The sequence below is a fragment of the Bos grunniens genome, chromosome 12 (genome assembly GCF_055505025.1).
Source record: "Bos grunniens cultivar Pamir isolate PY7600 chromosome 12, Bosgru_T2T1.0, whole genome shotgun sequence".
In the NCBI taxonomy this organism is placed as follows: Eukaryota; Metazoa; Chordata; class Mammalia; order Artiodactyla; family Bovidae; genus Bos; species Bos grunniens.
This window is the reverse complement of record NC_141176.1, coordinates 2790772-2812861: the sequence shown is the minus strand read 5'-3', so window position 1 is coordinate 2812861 and position 22090 is coordinate 2790772. Positions and strand designations below refer to the sequence as shown.

Sequence of the window (22090 nt, the reverse complement as noted above, 5' to 3'; positions counted from 1 at the left end):
TAGCCATTCAGAAGGGGTATTATGGACCCACAGCCATCTCTGCTTTCAGCCTATGCCCTCAGTAATGATTATAAAGTCAGGTATTTGGTACTTTGCTGTAAATAAGAACCATGAAACTAAAAGACACTTGCTCCATGGAGGAAAAGCTATGACCAACCTAGAAAACGTATTAAAAAGCAGAGAAATCGCTTTTCCAACAAAGGTCCATCTAGTCAAACTATGGTTTCTCCAGTAGTCATGTACAGACATAAGAGTTGGACTTTAAAGAAAGCTGAGATCTGAAGAACTGATGCTTTTGAACTGTGGTATTGGAGAAGACTCTTAATGCTGAAGCTCCAATACTTTGGCCACCTGATGTGAAGAACTGACTCACTGGAAAAGACCCAGAGGTGGGAAAGATTGAGGGCGGGAGAAAAAGGGGACGACAGAGGATGAGAGATGGTTAGATGCAATCACTGAGCTGCTGTTTATGGGGTTACAAAGAGTAGGACATGACTTAAGAGACTGAACATGAACAAAAACAACAATAAACAAGGAAAGAATTCTTTAATACCTGATGCAAAATATTATTTTTGCAAAATTTTATATATATATTAATTTTAACATATATTAATATACTACCTCATGTGCAAATAGAAAAAAGACTACCTAAAAGCCTATATTAAACTACCCCAAAGTTTGTTAAAGCTTTCCTGCTGACAAGCTCACCATATGTAGCCAGTACAAAGTAATTAATTTTCCTAGAAAAATATAACCTAGATTTATATGAGTAATGAGTCTACCTGGCACTAGGGACAGGTTCCTTGAAAAAATAAAGTCTGTGATGCAATGCAGGGAAAAGTGCTATGAGTTTATGGAAAGTCCCAACAAAGCAAAGTCAGGAAGAATAATGTAAACAGATCTTTTAACACTTTTTGTAATTAGATGTCTTTTTCATATTGTTTTTTTCCTCCCAAATTTGAAAAGTTAGTATCTTGACTGAAAATAAACAAATGCATTTTAGTGAACAAAATTACCATATTGGAAAGGCACTTGAGAAATCACCAGAACTTGAGCCTGTTTATAGTCTACCGTTCAGCCTACACTGATGCCCCAGACCAAATGGCTTTCCCTTTTATTTAAAAGAAAGAAAAGACCTCAATGAAACCTAATGTTGTAAGACCTAAATCTTGTGATCTACAAAGATAACAGCAGTTATTTTTCTTATTGGTCAAATCAAAGTCTAGTTCTTCAGATGGGATCAAAGAAAAAGGTTAAAAATTTAAAAATAAATTTTTTTTAAATCCTGAGGGTTTCTTCAGCCCTTCAAACTGGACATCTGCACTCTGGTTTTCTTCCTCAAAAATTTATCTGCCAAAGACTAGACTGGATGGAGAAATGGAGAGCTATGATGCTCAAAAAATATTCTCAAAGCTAACAGAAAGTCATTAAAAAAAAGGAAAGACTATTATAAAACTTAACTATAAGACAGCAAATAATTAGAAGGTTAGAACAAATTAGAATTCATTTTTTCCAGAGGCATCCTTTACATTTTTTACTACAGGGTCTTAGCAATGTAAACTCACAGCACCAAAATCTGATAACACTGAGTTATACTTTGGAGATCAAACTAAAGGCATAAAAAAGAAAGTAAAAATGTTTTGACTTTACTACTATTTTTTGAAGGCAGGGAGCAGTGCTCTGGCAACCACCCCATCACATGACCATAGACGTCACATACCAGAATGAAAACACCTAAGAACAGAGACTGGATAAAATCGAAAGCAATATCCAGAAAACAAAGAGTAATTTTTATTTCAAGATTTTGTTCACTGCAACATTTGTATGGTTGGAGCAGGTACAAAGTAAGACAAAAAGACCTTTAGAAAATCAATGAACCAACAAGCATTGACTGGGTGCCCACTCAGTGCTGTGAGCGGCACAGAAGTCGTGGTTGCTGCCCTTGTGTCATCAAATTCTTGCCATCTGTCTGAAAGGGCAAAAAGGAGGAAAAGTCTTCCAGGAGATATAATCTCCCATAATCTCATTATGGTTATGTTTTTCACATATAATTTTAATTTTATCTATTATTTCATGGGGGAGAAAAACAGAATCTATTTGACATTTTTATACCAACTACATTTAACACCATATCTGGTCCTCTTTATTCAGTTTCTTTTACAAACATGGTATTTCAGGAGCAAACTTTTTCAAAACTTGTTGGGTTTTCCCACTTCTTGCCTGCAGCCTTGCACAGGCACACCTCACAAGAAGTTTGAGAACACACTCCATATCTTGTTGTAAGTTGTTGTAAGACTAATTAATCATTCATTTAACTTTCTAACATAAGCAACGTGCTGACTGAAAAGCTACTAGCTTGAGTCTGAATTAATTTATCAATACTGCTTTAAACCTTTACTTTAGACACTTTCTAAATACATAATTATAAGGAACAATGGGACAGTGTTTCTGGAAAGTTAAATGACTCCTGCAAGGTCACAGGGCCAGAGGGCATGAGTCTAGAGCTAACTTGCTGTCAACTAACTGTGCAAGACACTCAGAGCATCATAACATGAAAGTTAACAACTGCAACTTAAAAGCCATCTGATACTCAAACTACTTCTACCGTATTTTCCTACGGACAAGAACACACTTTAATTTCCCCATAGCAGTTATTAGATAAAACACTATGGAGACGAGATACCCTGTTGTGAGCTCTGCCTGCTACTCTTCACATTCCATTCTTTCCTTCTGGGTATACCCAACTACCCTATATATTTTCAGATCCACTTTTACTGTCCCGATACTGCACTGGCCACTCACATTTTCACACTAGCTAAGTCTTCCACTCCCTGTAAGACAGGTGTGAGAAGTAAGGAGAAGGTGAAAAAAACAAGTGGATCTTTGCGAAAGACAAGACTATAAAAAACGACACAGGGATGGGAGGAAAGTGCCATCTGAGAAGGAAGAAGGTCTAACAAGAGACTAAGATCCTTCAGAAGGGGTTTAGAACTTGATTTTCCTAAGCAAACTATATGAAAAATATCTACCTTTTACTGTTTAGCTGGCCAATATTTTCATGATCTCCAGAATCCTCAGAATAAAAAAAAAAAAAAAAGTTCATTGCACTTCAGGAAAGGCATCAAAAACATAGCTATTCAAGTGCCTTATTCCTGGATAGTGCTCAGACTATCAAGACTGTTCTTTTTTTTTTTTTTTTTTCCTTCTCTAATTTTATTTTATTTTTAAACTTTACATAATTGTATTAGTTTTGCCAAATATCAAAATGAATCTGCCACAGGTATACATGTGTTCCCCATCCCGAACCCTCCTCCCTCCTCCCTCCCCATACCATCCCTCTGGGCCGTCCCAGTGCACCAGCCCCAAGCATCCAGCATCATGCATCGAACCTGGACTGGCAACTCGTTTCCTACATGATATTTTACATGTTTCATTGCCATTCTCCCAAATCTTCCCACCCTCTCCCTCTCCCACAGAGTCCATAAATATTGGAAATAAAAGCAAAAATAAACAAATGGGACCTAATTAACCTTAAAAGCTTCTGCACATCAAAGGAAACTATTAGCAAGGTGAAAAGACAGCCTTCAGAATGGGAGAAAATAATAGCAAATGAAGCAACGGACAAACAACTAATCTCAAAAATATACAAGCAACTCCTACAGCTCAACTCCAGAAAAATAAATGACCCAATCAAAAAATGGGCCAAAGAACTAAATAGACATTTCTCCAAAAAAGACATACAGATGGCTAACAAACACATGAAAAGATGCTCAACATCACTCATTATCAGAGAAATGCAAATCAAAACCACTATGAGGTACCATTTCACACCAGTCAGAATGGCTGCGATCCAAAAGTCTACAACTAATAAATGCTGGAGAGGGTGTGGAGAAAAGGGAACCCTTTTACACTGTTGGTGGGAATGCAAACTAGTACAGCCACTATGGAGAACAGTGTGGAGATTCCTTAAAAAACTGGAAATAGAACTGCCTTATGATCCAGCAATCCCACTGCTGGGCATACACACTGAGGAAACCAGAAGGGAAAGAGACACGTGTACCCCAATGTTCATCACAGCACTGTTTATAATAGCCAAGACATGGAAGCAACCTAGATGTCCATCAGCAGATGAATGGATAAGAAAGCTGTGGTACATATACACAATGGAGTATTACTCAGCCATTAAAAAGAATACATTTGAATCAGTTCTAATGAGGTGGATGAAACTGGAGCCTATTATACAGAGTGAAGTAAGCCAGAAGGAAAAACATAAATACAGTATACTAACGCATATATATGGAATTTAGAAAGATGGTAACAAGACTGTTCTTTTAAATAAATGTGCCCTTATGGTAATAAAACTGATAAGCTAAAGTTATTTTTTAAACTATACAACAGCAAAGTACACATGGCATTTTTTTTTACATTTTGCCATAGGAACAAGATAAAGCCAAGAATTATACAAAAAATATTAAAAGGATAAAACGTATATTCCTTCAGCTCATCAAGAAATAGACAATTGCTATAGACATCAGATATGCTTTCTCTTTTTGTACAAATGCTTATCAATTCTGGACCACTAAGGATTTCACAGCAGGTCCAAACGAGTTCTGCAGATACTCAGGATCTGCAAGTTGTGAAGTTAGAGAGCGAGAGGTTTCTTATTTAATTTGGCAGTCTTAGCAAAACCCTCTTCACACATAAGTTTCATATCTGATGAATTAAAAAGCTGGCATAACACCCAGAACCATTCTGGTATCTTAAATTCATTCACGTCTGCTTCCAGACAATTCGCACGCTAACACAAAAACCAATGTTTTCACTGCTATCATTATAACTAAGTTTTGCCTGTTCTTGAAATTTATATAAAGGAAACTTTCAGTAAGCACTTTTGTATCTGATTTCTTTCACTCAATAAAATGGCTTCGAGATTTGCATACACGTAGTATGACTGAGTATTAAAGACCTCCAGGTGAGACCATGCAGGATTTAGGGTGATCCCTGAATCTAATGCCACGCCATTTTAAGGGAAAGGAGAGAGAGACACACACACAGGAGAAGGAAACGTGAAGAATGGGAAGGAGCAAAGAATGGCATGTTGTTCCAAGTCAAGAAATACCAAAGGCTACCAGGTGCTAGGAGAGAGGCAGAATACAGATTCTTCCTCAGAGTCTCCAGAAGGCACCAACCCTGCCAAGAGTGCCATGCGGGACCAAAGGTCTCCACAAGTGTGACAGAATAAATGACTGCTGTTTCAAGCCCCTGACACTGTGGACCTCTGCTGTGGCAGCCCAGGGACACTCACACAGGATACTATGAAAACTCTTGTCTGAGTCTTCATTTCTATTAAATATCTAAAAGGGAGAGTGTAAATGTATACTTAACCGAACAAAAATTGTCAACCTTTTTACAAAGTGGTTTATACCACTTACTCCTGTCTGCCAATGTTAGGCTTTATTCTGGAAGCCTTATCTTTTCATGTGTAGGTCTGTAGTCCCCCCTTCATTGACTAGTCTGTATGGTATGATGAGGGCTTCCCAGGTGGCGCTGGTGGTGGTTTACTCTTGCAACCCCATGGACCATAGCCCCACCAGGCTCCTCTGTCCATGGGATTCTCCAGGCAAGAATACTGGAGTAGGTTGCCATTTCCTTCTAATGCAGGAAATGTTAAGAGACGCAGGTTCTAGCTCTGGGCCATGAAGATCCCCTGGAGGAGGGCATGGCAACCCACTCCAGTATTCATGCCTGGAGAATCCCATGGAAAGAGGAGCCTGGTGGGCTACAGTCCACAGGGCTGCAGAGTCGGTCACGACTGAAGTGACTTAGCATGCACACATGGTATGATGAAGGACTTTTCACAGCACCATTTGGTACAAAGAAGTTCCTTTCTCTACTCGCTAGCCTTCAAGTCTTTGTTGAAAATCAACTGATGGTATCTTTGTGAGTCTTTAAACTCTAAACTTTTAAGAAAAAAGTTTATATATCTTTAAGAGAAAACATTACTGTCTTGATAACAAATCAGTACTCTAGGTCCTTCAAATTTGTCTTTCTCAAAATTGATTTTGTCCATTCCAAGTCCTTTGCATGACATATGAATTTTTGTACAATCTTGTCAGTTACTATTGTAAGACCTGCTGGGACTGATTGAGACTGAATATATTAGGAATCTATAGATCATTTGAGGGAAAAATGTAATTTTAACAAATTTAGTCTTCCACTCTAGAAGCATGGTATATATATCACCATTTATTTACAACTTCTATAAGTTCTCTCAGCAATAACTTGGTAGTTGTAGTATAGAAAATTTGCACATGTTTAGTGAAATGTGTCCTTATATACTTTACATTTTTGATGCTACTGTAAATAGTACTATTTTTAATTTGTTTTCCAATATATCATTGCTTATATAGAAAAATACAACTGATTTTCATATAGCAACTATTTTGTGACCTTCTAAGTTTCCTATAGATTCCTTATCTATTCACATAGATAATAAGTTCACTTACATCATTTCCAAAATACAGGCCTTTTATCTCATTTTCTTATTACACAAGTTAGAATATATATTATAATGCATAAAGGTGATAAGAATAGATTTCCTTGTCTGGTTTCCAAATTATAAATGACAAAGAATTTAATCTTTTGCAACTAAGCATGAGGACAGTCCCATGTTTTCCACAGATGTCCTTTATCAGGTTGAAAAAGTTTTCTTCTATTTTTACTTGCTAGGAGTTCTTACATATCATAAACAAGATAGAATTCTGTCAAATGCTTTTATTTTGTATATAGATAATTGTATGATTTTTCTCCTTATTGTTTTATAATATGGTCAACTACATTAATTAATTTTCAAGTGTTAAACTAACCTTGTACAAATTGGTAACAATACACTCTCCTTTTTATGCACTACTTGATACAAAAATATCTTATTGACAATTTTTACATGTATGTTTATATATGATATGGGTCTGTAGTAGATTATTTTGGCCCTTCTTTGATTACTGATTGAAATTTGAGAATTGTTTTATTTTTTCAGTGCTTTCATTTTCATGAATTTCAAAATAATTTCTTCTTTGACCCACAAACAATTTAATACTATGTTATCCAATTTTCAAACAGTGAGAGATGTTCTATTATTGTTTTTGTCCAATTTAATTCCAATTTAGACAGAAAGCATACTCTAAAAGATTTCAATCTTTGGAAAATTACTGAGACTTATTTTATGTTTCCATATGGTCTACCTTGGTGAATGTTCCATGTGTATTTGAAAAGAATGTATATTTTGCAGTTACATGGGAAATTTTCTATAAATACCAATTAGAACAATCTGGTTGATAGAACAGTTTTGTTTCTCAAATATTTACTGTCTTCTTTTTTGATATACTTTTACTAGAATTAAATGAAAGAGGGGCATTAAAATCTCATTATGATTGGGAAGCTATCTATTTCTCCATTTAATTCTACAGGTTTTGTTTCATGAATTTTAATGCTCTTTATTAGGTACATACACATTTAAGATGATTGTTTCTTGTAAATTAGTCCTTGTATCCTTGTGTAATGCCACTATCTCTTAAAAGATGATTTGTCTTGAAATATGCATTCTCTGAAATATACATAGCTATGCTACTTTTCTTACTGCTTATTATGTGTTTTGTATTTGTCCTGTCTGCCCTTTACATCTCTGTTCTCCTTTCCCGCTTTTGTGTTTATCAAGCAATTTTTAGTACTCCATTTTTTTTCTTCTGATTTTTCCTGGTTCCTGTAGGACGAACAGTATGCATCTTTATGTAGTCTATTTAGAGTGACTGTTAAGTCAATATTATGCTTTTTTACGGTTTTCATTTCCTGACTCCCCCCTTTAGCATTTCAGTCACACTTCACACTCTGATTCATTTCATGTGTGTCATAATGTTACAACAGTGCAATTCCATCCATCCTACCCAACCATTTGTGCAACTACCATCACAGCTTTTGCTTCTACACAAACACTACCCTGCAATGTCATTATTTAATTATTAGGTTTCTGTTAAGTAAATTATGAGAAGAAAAAAAGCACAGTTCATTTATTATTTCACATGGTACTGATTCCTTTTTGTGGATACCAGTTTTCATCTAGTATCACTTTCATTTGGCCTGCAAGGCAACTTTAGCTTTTCTGGTAGGACAGCTGTGATGGGCACAAACTCTTTGCTTTCACATAATTAAAAGTGTATTCACTTTACCCTATTTTGGAAGGGTATCTACTAAATAGAGAATTTTGAGTTTACAGAGTTTGTTTACTTCAGCATTTTAAATACACCATTCTGTTGACTCCTGCTTTTGATTATTTCTAGAAAATCAGCTATATCCATCTCCTTAATTTTTCATGTTTCCTTTAGCCTCAAATTACTTTCTCGTCTTTGTCTATAAGCAGTTTCACTAGAATGTGCCAAAGTGTCTTTTTCTTTATATTTATCCTGAATGTAGTTTACTGAGATTCTTGAACCATAAGTTTATTTTTTCCACTCAATTTGACATTTCTTTGCCCTTATTTCTTCAAATATTTTGCCAGCCACAATCTCACTCTCTTGTCCTGTTGGGACTACAATTACAGGTGTTTTAGATTGTCTATTTCCAATATACTTAACCTACAAATTGAATATTTTAATTCAGTTACTGAACTTTTCAGTTTTGCTTTCCTTTAATTCTCAAAGATAATTTCCTTTAGTTCGTTAAACATATTTATAATATCCACATTAAAGTCTTTACATTTGAAATCTAAAATCAGGCCCCTCTTGTTGATTTGACTGCTTTTTCCTTTGACTATACATTCTATTTTATTAACTGTGAAAGTGAAAGTTGGTCAGTTCTGTCCAACTCTTTGCGACCCCATGGACTATACAGTCCACGGAATTCTCTAGGCTAGAATACTGGAGTGGGTATATTTTCCCTTCTCCAGGGGATCTTCCCAACCCAGGGATCAAACCCAGGTCTCCTGCTTTGTAGGCAGATTCTTTACCAGCTGAGCCACAAGGGAAGCCCGAGAATGAGTGGGTAGACTTTCCCTTCTCCAGTGGATCTTCCTGACCCAGAAATTTAATTAGGGTCTCCTGCATTGCAAGCAGATTCTTTACCAGCTGAGCTACAACTTCTTAAATAATAAAATGCCATAATAACTACTGAGGTATAATACTACTTTGAAGAATGTTCCTTCTTGATTTAGCAGGCAAATCAATCATTGGGTAATCACCTTTAAGTTTCTCCATAGGCTTATTTATAGTCTTAAAAGGCTTAGTCTCACATTCTGTGGAAAGCGGGAGGTGTTTCCCTGGCCCCTCTAACTTGTTAGGACTCATTCTTCCCAGAGAAGACTGTAGATTTAATTTTGCTAGGGTCAGTTTAGTGTAGGTACTCCTTTAGGATGTTGGTCATGTTTCCTGAGGTGCAACCTTACTAGTTGTTTGAGTGAATGCCAAGTATGTTAGTGAGAGTTACCTCTACTCTGGTAGGGCCAGAACTCCAATGACTCCTAGGAATGATGGACCCCTGGTATCTCTGTCCTACTCTCACTGTGCAACAGGTGCCATATGGCAAATCTTGCTCCACATATGCACAGCCCAGCCTCCAGGGAGACCCCCACAGATTTTTAAAAATTTGTTCCTAAGTATTTTATGGTTTTATTACTGTAAATGGAATGTTAAAATGCTTTTATTACAAGTTTAGTTTCAAAAATACAAAAAACTCTTTACCTAGATTAACCAAATATTTCCATTTTGTATCATTTGCTTCATCATATTTTCTCTCTTCCTCTTCATATATATGTATACTAAAGGAAAAATATATGTGTACATATATTATAATAATACGTAATATTTAGCTAAGGTGATGTCCATCAGTTTTTCCAATGTAAAGTTACAATACTTTCTTATATAATGTTATTTATAGCAAGATGATTTAAGACTATATAAATAGTATGGATACAAACTATTTTCATCCAATGTTCACCTTTGTGTTAAAGGGGACAGCCATTAAATATAGAATATTGGTTATAGTATTCACTCAACTTCACTAAAAATGTACGTTTATAGAGCTTTCCAGATGGCTTCAAGAATAAGATATAAAATAAACAAGTCAATATCTATTGTAATTACACCTTAAGCCACCAGCACAATAAAATTGTCTAACTCTATACTAACTTAGTTCCATAAGTCCAGTCTCCCATTTTCCATTATGTTTCCAAAACAGTCTTAGAAGACAGAATCTAGACCTATATAATGAGATTTGCAGAATACAGGAAATGATTCTCAGGCACTAGATAATACTCAAATCTAAAAATCAACCTTAAAACAATGTTGTCTGCAAAGTGAGGACCCATAAGAGACCTTTTTGCTTATAACTACAAAATCCTTTAGACTTGTTTTCAAATGAATGATTCATGGCTAATAATTAGTATGTGACTATAATGTTTTGTTTTGTTTTTGCAAACGAAACACATTAAGTGGACTGTGCCATAAAATTTCAATACTACATAGATGGTCTAACAAGAAACAATCGTGTTTCTATACCAAAAAAAACAACCATTAATTCTTATTATGGACTCAAATGCCCCACTTCTTAGTTGTCTATTTAGAAGATTTAAAATACCAAAGTATAAAAAGTAGCAACTTGACAAAATTCCCCGAAATTAATTTTAAATTCAACAGCTCAATAATTTAAACTCCTCCATAAACATACTAAGTAATTTGTATTTATCATTAACTCAAGTCAATCTTTAAATATTAAAAATAAATTTGCTCCAGTGATGAAGCATACAGAAACCAGGGCTAAAAGCAAATTCAAGTACAGGGGGAACCTACAGCAAACACATAAGAGTGACTGCCACCATAAAAAAAAGGAGGCTGTCCTTCAGCATCATAAAAGTATGGTTCACAGCTGAGCTGTACTAGTTACTAGATGGATGAACAAGCTGCCTCAGCAATGAAAAGTTAATGACTACTTCTGGAGTTATATGACAGACAGATAAAATTACTCACTCATTTATATATCGAATTATTTACTGCATATATATTATGTGCCAAAGAATCCTATTGAATATAAGATGACAGGGACCTGGTCCAAATGGATGTACTAAAGTAAACAGATAAAGAAAGGGAAAGAAAAGGAGAAACAATAATATAAATAGGTAAGATCATTTTAGATAAGGATAATTGCTCTTGAATATGCAGGATAACACAGAGAATGGTGGGAGGCATCAAGATGATGAGTCCTGCCACAGGGAAGGGGTATCTGGGCCAAGGCAGAGCGAGTGGCAGGCGTACAGTAAACCTGAGCAGGGAACAGAAAATGAATGCAGCTGAAACCAGTGGACAAAGAAGGGAGTGGTGACATCTGAAAGTTGCTCAGTTGTGTCGGACTCTTCATGACCCCATGGACCTCGAGCCTGCAGGGATCCTCTGACGGTGGGATTCTCCAGGCAAGAACACTTGAGTGGGTACATTCCTTTCTCCAGAGGATCTTCCCAACCCAGGGATGGAACCTGGGTCTCCTGCACTGGCTAAAAAACAGATACTAGATCATTTTACAAATTGAAATGGATTTAGAAATCATTAGAACAATCAGAGAGAAATTCCCCTTCGGGCCAAAAATGGAAAAACAGGGACTGCATTTATCTCCCTTCGCCTCCACACCCAGAGGTAACAGCTTTCAGACAATGAGACATCGAGAAACGGGAAAGAGGTGCATTCCATGACTGCTCCAGCTTGCTGTCTGAAAAGGAGCCCAGGGGGAGCCAGGAGGTGTCACAACCCAGACAGAGGTAAGAGCTGGGAATGCCAACCCAGCTGAGTTCTCAGGACAGAGTACCAGACAGGAAACAGTAATGCAGACAGAAAGCTCCAGCATTCTCAAGAGGTTCCGCTTATGTCTTTAACTGTAGTATACACCACACGCATGTGAGAAACTACTGAAGACTGAGGAAAGAATCAGTCAGAAGCACTGGAGGGAACCGCACCCAACTCTCAGTAAAGATGGGGACAGTACTTGCTCTCAGGAGGCAAAATGGAAAACTCGTAATTCATGGGATATTGAATGAGACAGGAAACTTTAAAGTTACCATAACTCATGTGCTTAACAAGGCTGAGAAAAGATTAAGGATTTTAAGCAGAGACATGAAAGATGTTTTTTCAAAAATACCTGCACTGAATTTCAACAATAGAAAGCTTTGCTATCTGAGCTGACTGAATAGAAAAACATCAAATAGCATAAAAGAAAAGATTAGTGAACTGAAATACATGTCCAAAATGAAAAAAAGAGGGAAAAAAATAAAAAGGGCACCAATGAGCTGTGTAACAACTTTGAGAAACCTTACATGTATGTAATAATATAATATATATGCAACTTAAGTTTCAGAAATAGAGGAGAGGAGATGCAGAAAGATATCTGACAAACACAATGGCTATAAAACTTTCAACTTTAAAGGGAACTACAAACCCAGTATCCACAGATTCAATTCAGTGAAACCCAAGGACAAAACATGAAGAAAACTATACACCCAAACTACATTACAATCAAATTAATCAAGCGAAGGAGAAATCTTCAAAACAACCAGAGAAAAAGAGAAACATGTACAGAGAAACAAAGTTATGAGTTATGGCAAATTTCCTGCCCCAATAATTCAAAAAAGAAGACAGTGTAGTAACATGTTTAAAACTATGAAAGGAAAAATGATCACCTTGGAATTCCATACCGATGGAAATACTTCAAAATGAGGTAGAAAAGACTTCTACATATATAGAAAAACTGAAAGAATTCATTAGCGCTGAAAGAAATGTTATGGCAGTTTTTCATGTGGAAGAAAGCTGATTCCAGATGGAAGTCAAGATTTACACAACAGAGTTAAGAATGCTGGAGTGTGTAGATAAAAAAGACAACTGCTTTGTTGAAAGTAAAAATCACAACATGGTAAGAGTTTTAAACATAACCCAAGGTATGTTACATGTGATAACAAATGCACAAAGCCCCAACAGGAGCATATTATAGTGAGGCTTCTATACCACATGTAGAGTGACATCATATCATGTGAAGGAACTTAAAAATGTATCCTGTAAACCCTAATGCAATGACACACAAAACATAATAACAAACCAAGCAAGAGAAAGATAAAGTCATTAAAATACTCAACCCAATAGTAAAATAATACCAAAGAATAGATGAAGAAAATAGAAAATAAATAACAAGATGTGAGATTCAAATCCCACTAGATTAACAACCACATTAAAAGAAAATGACCACTCTACTTAAAAAGGCAAAATCATTACACTAGACTTGAAACAAAAATGCAATATTCAACAAATACGCTGCCTATAACAACAATAGGTTAAAAGGAAAAGGACAAAAAATGGCTTCATTAATATAACAAGGTAAATTTGAGACCATTAGTGTATTCTAAGCTTAGAAGTGACATAATCACAATTATTTTTACACTAAAAGATCTCCAGCTGCTATGTGCAAAAGGACAGAATGTTCCACATGTGAGCTATAGGACCTGAAATACAACAGGTTATCAACAAATGGAAAATACAAAATATATACAGTTGTGACAGGCTGACCCACCATTATCACCCTTTAGAGTTTCTTATATCTCAAGCACATTATTCTAAAATGAATACCCATAATTTATTCCTCTTTATATTTGTCTTGCTATTGTTATTCATTCAAAGTTCAGTTCAGTCGCTCCATCGTGTCGGACTCTTTGCGACCCCATGGAGCGCAGCACGCCAGGCCTCCCTGTATATCACCAACTCCCAGAGTTTACTCAAACTCATCTCCATTGAGTTGGTGATGCCATTCAACCACCTCATTCTCTGCCATCCCATTCTCTGCCTGCCCGCAATCTTTCCCAGCATCAGGGTCTTTGGAAATGAGTCAGTTCTTCACATCAGGTGGCCAAATTATTGGAGTTTCAGCTTCAGCATGAGTCCTTCCAATGAAGACCCTGGACTGATCTCCTTTAGAATGGACTGGTGGGATCCCCTTGCAGTCCAAGGGATTCTCAAGACACTTCTCCAATACCACAGTTCCAAAGCATCAATTCTTTGGTGCTCAGCTTTCTTTATAGTCCAAATCTCATATCCATTCATGACCCATGACCACTGGAAAAACCATAGCCTTGACTAGATGCACCTCTGTTGCTGAAGTAATGCCTCTGCTTTCTAATATGCTATCTAGGTTGGTCATAACTTTTCTTCTAAGGAGCAAGCGTCTTTTAATTTCATGGCCACAGTCACCATCTGCAGTAATTTTGGAGCCCCCAAAATTAAAGTCTGCCACAGCAGCCATGAAATTAAAAGACCAATATAATATTGTAAAGTAAAAAAAATAAAATAAAATAAAAAAACTTGCTACTCGAGAAAAAAATTAAATAAAAGACGCTTACTCCTTGGAAGGAAAGTTATGACCAACCTAAATAGCATATTGAAAAGTAGAGACATTACTTTGCCAACAAAGGTCCGTCTAGTCAAGGCTATGGTTTTTCCAGGGTTATGGGTCATGAACGGATGTTGAGAGTTGGACTGTAAAGAAAGCTGAGCACCAAATAATTGATACTTTTGAACTTTGGTGTTGGAGAAGGCTCTAGAGAGTCCCTCAGACTGCAAGGAGATCCAACCAGTCCATTCTAAACGAGATCAGCCCTGGGTGTTCTTTGGAAGGAATGATGCTAAAGCTGAAATTCCAGTACTCTGGCCACCTCATGCGAAGAGTTGACTCACTGGAAAAGATTCTGATACTAGGACAGATTGGGGGCAGGAGGAAAAGGGGAAGACAGAGGATGAGATGGCTGGATGTCATCACTGACTTGATGGACGTGAGTTTGAGTGAACTCCAGGAGATGGTGATGGACAGGGAGGCCGGGCATACTGCAATTAATGGGGTCACAAAGAGTCGGACACAACTGAGCGACTGAACTGAACTGAACTGTTTCCCCATCTATTTGATATGAAGGGATGGGGCCAGATGCCATGATCTTAGTTTTCTGAATGTTGAGATTTAAGCCAACTTAATCACTTTCCAGTGTACATCATGAGAAACGCTGGGCTGGAAGAAGAACAAGCTGGAATCATAACCTCAGATATGCAGATGACACTGCCCCTATGTTAGAAAGTGAAGAGGAACTAAAAAGCCTCTTGATGAAAGTGAGAGAGGAGAGTGAAAAAGTTGGTTTAAAACTCAACATTCAGAAAATGAAGATCATGGCATCTGGTCCCATCACTTCATGGCAAATAGATGGGGAACAGGGGAAACAGTGTGGGGAAACAGTGGAAACAGTGTCAGACTTTATTTTTTGGGGCTCCAAACTCAATGTAGATGGTGACTGCAGCCATGAAATTAAAAGACACTTACTCCTTAGAAGAAAAGTTATGACCAACCTAGATAGCATATCGAAAAGCAGAGACATTACTTCGCCAACAAAGGTCCGTCTAGTCAAGGCTATGGTTTTTCCTGTGGTCATGTATGGATGTGAGAGTTGGACTGTGAAGAAGGCTGAGCGCCGAAGAATTGATGCTTTTAACTGTGGTGTTGGAGAAGACTCTTGAAAGTCCCTTGGACTGCAAAGAGATACAACCAGTCCATTCTAAAGGAGATCAGTCCTGGGTGTTCTTTGGAAGGACCGATGCTAAAGCTCAAACTCCAATACTTTGGCCACCTCATGCGAAGAGTTGACTTAATGGAAAAGACACTGATGCTGGGAGGGACTGGGGGCAGGAGGAGAAGGGGACCATAGAGGATGAGATGGCTGGATGGCATCACTGACTCTATGGACATGAGTTTGAGTGAACTCCGGGAGCTGGTAATGGACAGGGAGGCCTGGCATGCTGCGATTCATGGGGTCACGAAGATTCGGACACAACTGAGCGACTGAACTGAACTGAATCACTCGCCTCTATCACTTTCATCAAGAGGCTCCTTAGTTCCTCTTCACTTTCTGCCATAAGGGTGGTGTCATCTGCATATCTGAGGTTATTGATATTTCTCTCAGCAATCTTGTTGCCAGCTTGTGCTTCATCAAGCACAGCAGTTCTCAAGATGTACTCTACATGTAAGTTAAATAAACAGGGTGACAATAGACAGCCTTGACGTACACCTTTCCCGATCTGGAGCCAGTCTGTTGTTTCATGTCCAGTTCTAATAGTTGATTCCTGACCTGCATACAGATTTCTCAGGAGGCAGGTCAGGACGTCTGATATACCCATCTCTTGAAGAATTTTCCAGAGTTTGTTGTGGTCCACAGATGGTGACTGCAGCCATGAAATTAAAAGATGCTTACTCCTTGGAAGGGAAGTTATGACCAATTTAGATAGCATATTCAAAAGAGACATTACTTCGCCAACAAAGGTCCGTCTAATCAAGGCTATGGTTTTTCCAGTGGTCATGTATGGATGTGAGAGTTGGACTGTGAAGAAAGCTGAGTGCCAAAGAATTGATGCTTTTGAACTGTGGTGTTGGAGAAGACTCTTGAGAGTCCCTTGGACTGCAAGGAGATCCAACCAGGCCATTCTGAAGGAGATCAGCCCTGGGATTTCTTTGGAAAGAATGATGCTAAAGCTGAAACTCCAGTACATTGGCCACCTCATGCAAAGAGTTGACTCATGGAAAAGACTCTGATGCTGGGAGGGATTGGGGTCAGGAGGAGAAGGGGATGACAGAGGATAAGATGGCTGGATGGCATCACTGACTCAATGGATGTGAGTTTGAGTAAACTCCGGGAGTTGGTGATGGACAGGGAGGCCTGGTGTGCTGTAATTCATGGGGTCACAAAGAGTCGGACACAACTGAGCGACTGAACTGAACTGACACTGTCAAAGGCTTTGGCATAGTCAAAAGCAGTTGTAGATGTTTATCGGAAACTCTCTAGCTTTTTCGATGATCCAACTGATGTTGGCAATTTGATCTCTGGTTCCTCTGCCTTTTCTAAATCCAGCGGGAACATCAGAACTCACAGTTCACGTGGTATGGAAGACTGGCTGGAGTGTTTTGAGCATTATTTTACTAGTGTGTGAGATGAGTACAATTGTGTGGTACTTTCAGTATTCTTTGGCATTGCCTTTCTTTGGGATTGGAATGAAAACTGACCTTTTCCAGTCCAGTGGCCACTGCTGAGTTTTCCAAATTTGCTGGCAGATTGAGTGCAGCATTTTCACAGCATCATCGTTCAGGATTTGAAATAGCTCAACTGGAATTCCATCACCTCCACTAACTTTGCTCGAAGTGATGCTTCCTAAGGCCCACTTGACTTCACATTTCAGGATGTCTGGCTCTAGGCAAGTGATCACACCATCGTGATTATCTAGATTGTGAAGATCTTTTTTGTGCAGTTCTTCTGTGTATTCTTACTACCTCTTCTTAATATCTTCTGCTTCTGTTAGGTCCATACCATTTCTGCCCTTGATTGTGCCCATCTTTGCATGAAATGGTCCCTTGGTATCTCCAATTTTCTTGAAGAGATCTCTAGTCTTTCCCCTTCTATTGTTTTCCTCTATTTCTTTGTATTGATCACTGAGGAAGGCTTTCTTATGTCTCCTTGCTGTTCTTTGGAACTCTGCATTCAAATGGGTATATCTTTCCTTTTCCTCTTTGCCTTTCACTTCTCTTCTATTTACAGCTATTTCTAAGGCCTCATTTGACAACCATTTTGCCTTCTTGGACTTCCCTGGTAGCTCAAATGGTAAAAGCGTCTGCCTACAATGCGGGAGACCCAGGTTAGATTTCTGGGCAGGAAGATCCCCTGGAGAAGGAATTGGCAACCCACTCCGGTACTCTTGCCTGGAAAATCCTGTGAATGGATGGAGGAGCCAGCCAGGCTACAGTCCATGGGGTCGCAAAGAGTCAGACATGACTGAGTGACTTCACTTTCTTTCTTTTTCTTTTTTGCCTTTTTGCCTTTCTTCTCCTTGGGGATGGCCTTGATTACCGCCTTCTGTACAGTGTCACGAACTTCCATCCATAGTTCTTCAGGCACGCTATCAGATTTAATCATTTGAATCTCTTTGTCACTTCCACTGTAAATTATAAGGGATTTGATTTAGGTCATACCTGAATGGTCTAGTCCTTTTCCCTACTTTCTCAATTTAAGTCTGAATTTGGCAATAAGGAGTTCATGATCTGAACCACAGTCAGCTCCCGGTCTTGTTTTTGCTGACTGTATAGAGCTTCTCCATCTTTGGCTGCAAAGAATATAATCAATCTGATTTCAGTACTGACCATCTGGTGATGTCCATGTGTAGAGTCTTCTCTTGATTTGTTGGAAGAGGGTTGCTATGACCAGTGCATAAAGCACCTTAGGTATGGCAATCTTAGGTATGCCTCACTTTCAGAATTTCACTTAACAAAAGAGGGATTCTCAGAAGTCTTTAAAATATCATAATCAATATGCTAACATTCAAGAGCCACTTTACCTAAATCCTATAGATTCACAATTGGTTAACTTATTACATATTCAAGATTAATCAGTGGTCCAGGTAAAGGTCAGTCATAGAGTAAAAAGGCAAATTGGAGCTGGATATCAAAAAACAGAACTCAGACTCTTGGACATAATGGTAGCCAGCTGACCCTTTCTTCGCTTCCTCCAGCAGCTGACCTCACTGACAGACACTGAAGTTTGGGGTGCACTTCAGGGAGGCAGGGTCAGGGTGGTGGGCATAAGAGAAAGTGACACAGGAGAAACTGTGCTGTAGATTAGTTTATTCAGAAGTAATAAAAGAAGTTTCTCACTCCCTGGCTATCTTGACGGCTGCTCGTTCTTGGGGGCATCCCACACCTAAGGCAGGAAGATGGTGGCCACATAAAAGATGAAAAACTCACTGTAGTTGATCAAATCTAGGCTCCAACTGGTTATGAAAAGTACAAGTGGCCTCTGAAAATGATCAGACAAAGGCCAGCCTTGAGGAAATCTGAAGCAGAGCTCTGTGCCATGCTGGCCGAGACTGGTGTCCATCGCTCCAGTGACAGCAGTGCTGACCTGGGCACAGTGCATGTAGAACACGACCGAGCATGCGCATGGCCCCACAGATCCAGGTGATTCCCCTACCATCAGACACACGCCAGAACAGACGGGTGAGAAGTAAATCATGTACAATTTTTCTTTAAAAAACTGGCCAGATTTTGGTTTTTTAAAAGAGTAATATAGAGGACCTTTTCCTATAACATTTGCTGAGTCATATTTTAAAATAATAACTCTCCCTAAAATACTCTTAAATGGCTGATTTCTTTATCTATTTTTCCTATGCCATTTTATAAATATTTGCTCTTTTTCTAATGCCAGAATATTAATGGCAAAGGTGTTTCTGCATTTATTCCAAGCAGAAACCCATTAAAAATGACACCTTGCTGCGTTTCTTAGTATTGATTGTTCACAGTTTTTATTCTGTTTCTACATTAGGACAAATAAAATTAATTCAAGGGCTTCTAAAAATAAATCAATGGCATTTCAGAAATTCATTCAGTATTTGGGATCATGTTTCAGCTCAAGCCATTGACTTGGTAGGTGTGTTTTGGGAGCATTCAAATTAAACCGCTGTGATACCTTTTTCAGGTGATTCCTCCGCCCTTCAGTAATAAAGGATGTCTATTGCTTTGTCTGCAGATGCCAGAGGCCGAGTCTGATGTGCTTTCCGGCAGCACGGGAGAACTGCATGGCTCTCACTAAGGTGCACCAAGACACAGCGAAGGCTGACGGCAGGGTTTAGACAAGGGGCATAACTAATTAAGGATTAGGCTATAGTTAAGACCCATGATTAGGAAAAAATAGGTAGAACCTGAATTTTGGGGTGGTTAAAGTTGGTTGAGGGAGTAGTCTTCAACTGGCAAGAGAGGTTATTACTAAAATTAACAGTAGATAGGAATACAGACAGTTTCAGAGGAGGTTATAAAAATCCACTAAGAAATTAAAGGCTAAGAAGAAGAAAAGCAAAACTAGGCAAAAAAAAAAAAATGTGTAAAGTAATAGAATCAGAACTGAATAGCAAACAGACAACTAAGCAATAAAGGAAAGGCCTGTCGTGAAGCTAACCAAACTAGCTTCCTCTTAATTACATTCAAAATATAGAATGCCTCAAAAAATTCTGGCTCAGAAATTAAGAAAACCATAAATAAAGACAGTGTCATGGAAAGTCACAATACAAAGCCAGTAGAACCTGAAATCCTTTCAGAGTACACTGGCGTTCAACTGATCAGAACGACTGAGGTGCTGCCTTGTGGCTAGCAGTTCCGGGGGAGGCACTTACAAAATAAACATTGATAAACAGGACCGAAGACACTGCTTGCCCACAGCATAAAATTTCAGTGCTGTCACATAGTTTTCTACAGGAAGAAACACACAATGTGACCCCAATGACCAAAACATCAACAGAATACTAGTCCAGTCAGTTTCAAAATAAAACTCCAAACCATGAGAACTCAAACATACTAAAATTTAGACTAAAGTGAATAATAACTTTAATGTCAGCCAATGGTGATCAATAATGGAAGTCAATAAGTGATACACACACACACACACATACACACAGAGAATTAGATTTTTCTAGCAGATGGAGAAGGCAATGGCTCCCCACTCCAGTACTCTTGCCTGGCAAATCCCATGGACAGAGGAGCCTGGTAGGCTGCAGTCCATGGGGTCGCAAAGAGTCAGACACGACTGAGCGACTTCACTTTCACTTTTCACTTTCATGCATTGGAGAAGGGAATGGCAACCCACTCCAGTGTTCTTGCCTGGAGAATCACATGGACGGCGGAGCCTGGTGGGCTGCCGTCTATGGGGTCGCACAGAGTCGGACACGACTAAAGCGACTTACCAGCAGCAGCAGATGGGAATTTGGACAAAAATAAAAGTCAAATGATTTGGCACTAGTGATACTGGTGTAATAAAGTTAATGTTAGCTTTTCACTAAAGAGGAGAAAAGCTACTTTGTTCCCTATCAGTCCTTAAATAAATATGTCACCTTGGATATAAAATTGGCATTCTTGGTAAAGAATGAAAAATAGCACTAATAATGGATAATAGCTGAGTTGCAGGACAGGAAACTTGACCCAATGTTAGAGAAAAGAAAACAGTTGCATTTATTCTTTCAAAAAAGCCAAGCCTGGTGTGGAAGATAAGGATGTCTAATGAAACATACAATAACAAAATAAAAATATAAGCAAAGAAGGAAAAGAACAAATAAACAACAACAAAAAATTTTTTTAACCAGATAAGTACCATAAAGAACCAACGGACTGAAACTTCCCCACAAACACTCCGTGCCAGGAGCCACAGTGCAAACTAGGTTGAGTAAAACGTAAGCAATTGAGATTCTGAGCATCTAAAGGAGTTTCCAAAGGCTCTTACTCTGGGCCTCAAAGCACCAGTTCCCTGTCAACCCAGGGACAGAAAATGAGGGGAAGGCTTCTCAAGCGAAGCGAGTAGTCAGAGAGTAATAAGCCGGACAAGGCAGTTGACATGCCAGCTCCTTAAGGAAGAAGAGCATTTATTTCCCTCCCATATGGGCTCTGAGTTTCTAAAGAAAAAAAACAGTTAGCTTTTAGTTTCTGCAAAGAAAAGCAGAGGCGGGACTAGTTCAAGCAGAATTGCAATGCAGGCTAAAGACTACCTTGAAAAACTTTCCCTTTGCATTCATTTGCCTTTTCCTACCTCTTGTATACATACAAGACTGTGCCAATAGATCGAGAGTCTTGTTTCTAGAACCAAAGAAGTAGAAACTCTATATGGTATAGAAATGTGGAGTCAGAAATCTCGAGTTTGAATCCTTCTCTTCTGTTTGTGAGGTGTGGGATTTCTTGGTTAAATTACATATTCTAAATGAGTTTCAGTTCTTATAAGCCTAAGGGACTGTTGTCTCAGAAGGATATATGCATCAGATACATGTATATAAATATACCTTGTGAACTGTACCTCACTTGCCTGGTGGCTCAGATGGTTAAGAATCTGCCTACAATGTGGGAGACCTGCGTTCTGTCTGTAGACTGGGAATATCCCCTGGAGAAGGGGATACCCACTGCAGTATTCTTGCCTGGAGAATTCCATGGACAGAAAAGCCTGGTGGGCTATAATCCATGGGTT

General features: G+C 38.4%; 1 protein-coding gene across 14 annotated transcripts in view; it reads right to left on the bottom strand.

The window, feature by feature from the left end:
• Nucleotides 1-22090, bottom strand: part of DIAPH3 (diaphanous related formin 3) — a 560663-nt gene that overhangs the window by 251057 nt on the left and 287516 nt on the right. Inside the window, exon 21 of one of the 14 annotated variants that reach the window (XM_086328463.1) lies at nucleotides 7691-11533. The exons of the other annotated variants lie outside the window; for them this stretch is intronic. Coding sequence (XP_086184589.1) covers nucleotides 11231-11533 — 303 coding nt within the window. The 3' untranslated portion in view covers nucleotides 7691-11230. Of the gene's footprint in view, nucleotides 1-7690; nucleotides 11534-22090 lie in introns of those variants that run through there. 14 annotated transcript variants of the gene reach the window in all.